Here is a 1,548-nt window from a genome sequence, read left to right on the forward strand (position 1 = left end):
ATTGGAATTGTGCAGAGAGAGAGAGCAGGATAGTCATGTCTAATGATTAATGTCCTTTTAATGCAGAAATACAGGAGTTAGTTCAACCTTTATTAGATTGTTTAAACTATCATTACTTGCACAGAAATTGTCCTCTTTCATGCTTTGGTATTTTGCATTACAGCGTCTGTATTCGCAGTGTTTTTCAGATAAACCGGCTTAAGCTCATTTCATCGTCGATCTCTGCGCACTGACCTTTTTTCTCCTCGTCCTCCTAAACATCATAATCTCCTGTCCGCGTTCATTCTGATTGCATGTGTTTGACAGGTTTGTACAGAGAGAGTAATCTTTTCCAGACTGACCCTTTTTTCCTCCAGTCTGCCAGATTCTCCCCGTGCGACCGTGTGAGGTGTCTGATTGGGACCTGGTGTGGCTCAGGGGGCTATGGTGAGGCGATGTGTACAGGCTGGTGTGAGGAGAGACGTACCAGCAGCAGTGGAGGAAGACGGAGAGGTGAAGGAGTGGATCTTCCTTCCTGGCTGTGCGTCTCGCTTTTGTTCTCGGCCCTGTGGGGCCAAGTGTCCCCCCAGTGCCCGGACAGCTGCCACTGTGCCTGGGACACGGCCACGGTGCTGTGCTCAGATGCTGGGCTGCGGGAGATCCCAGAGGGGATCCCACCAGAAACGGTCTCCCTCCACCTGGAACGCAACTATATCCGGAACATCCCTGAAAGGGCTTTCACCGACCTCATCCACCTGCGGGACCTGTACCTGTCCCACAACCGTATCGACTCACTGGCCTCAGGGGCCTTGCGGCATCTGGGCCCCGAGGTGCGTCTGCTGGACCTCTCACACAACCAGCTGAGGCAGGCCAACAGGGAGGAGTTTGGCTCCACTCGTGCAAAGACACGCCTCTACCACAACCCCTGGCACTGTGACTGCGCCCTCCAGGAGCTGATGGAGACTCTGAACCTGGAGCCCGAGACGGTGAATGGGATCATTTGTGAGAGCTCTGTGCGGGGGTTGGGCGAGGGGAGCAGGTGGGAGGACCCGGGGTCGCAGGGCGAGCACGCAGGTCAACCGCTCGTCAAACTGTTGGACTCTGGGGTGAACTTTTGCAGCCTGCAGAGGAAAACCACTGATGTGGCCATGCTGGTGACAATGTTTGTTTGGTTCTTCATGGTCATTGTATATGTGGTGTACTATGTGAGGCAGAACCAAGCCGAGGCCCGGAGGCATTTGGAGTACCTGAAGAGTTTGCCCAGCCCACGCAAGACCCCGACAGAGACAGACACTCTGAGCACTGGTTTCTGAACTCCAGCTCAGCTGTAATTTAAGTGGAATAATAGTCTAATCCCATTTTTGTGGAGAGCGACTGATAAACTTTATAAAAACTCTGTGTGGAGTTACCGTAAAATGACTGTGGAGGATGCTGATAAAGAGGAACAGCTGTGTTTTGTGAACATTTCTTTACATTTGTTACTGCTGAGACCCCCCATTTTTTTCCTTTATTTCTTTACCTTTATTAAATTTGATAGGAAGTGTGTGATCGTTCACTTGCTGTCCCGTG

The 1,548-nt window shown here is 51.4% G+C and overlaps 1 protein-coding gene across 1 annotated transcript; it reads left to right on the forward strand.

Moving 5' to 3' along the window:
* The first annotated feature begins 434 nt into the window (after positions 1 to 434).
* On the forward strand, positions 435 to 1,292 carry LOC140998884 (leucine-rich repeat-containing protein 3-like). The gene has a single exon (XM_073469295.1). The coding sequence runs from the start codon at positions 435 to 437 to the stop codon at positions 1,290 to 1,292; it is 858 nt and encodes a 285-aa protein (XP_073325396.1).
* The last annotated feature ends 256 nt before the right edge of the window (positions 1,293 to 1,548 follow it).

Source organism: Pagrus major, chromosome 6 (genome assembly GCF_040436345.1).
Source record: "Pagrus major chromosome 6, Pma_NU_1.0".
Lineage (NCBI taxonomy): Eukaryota > Metazoa > Chordata > Actinopteri > Spariformes > Sparidae > Pagrus > Pagrus major.

Coding starts and splice junctions, on each gene's coding strand:
- LOC140998884 (XM_073469295.1), top strand. CDS start 435: ATGTGTACAGGCTGGTGTGAGGAGAGACGTACCAGCAGCAGTGGAGGA.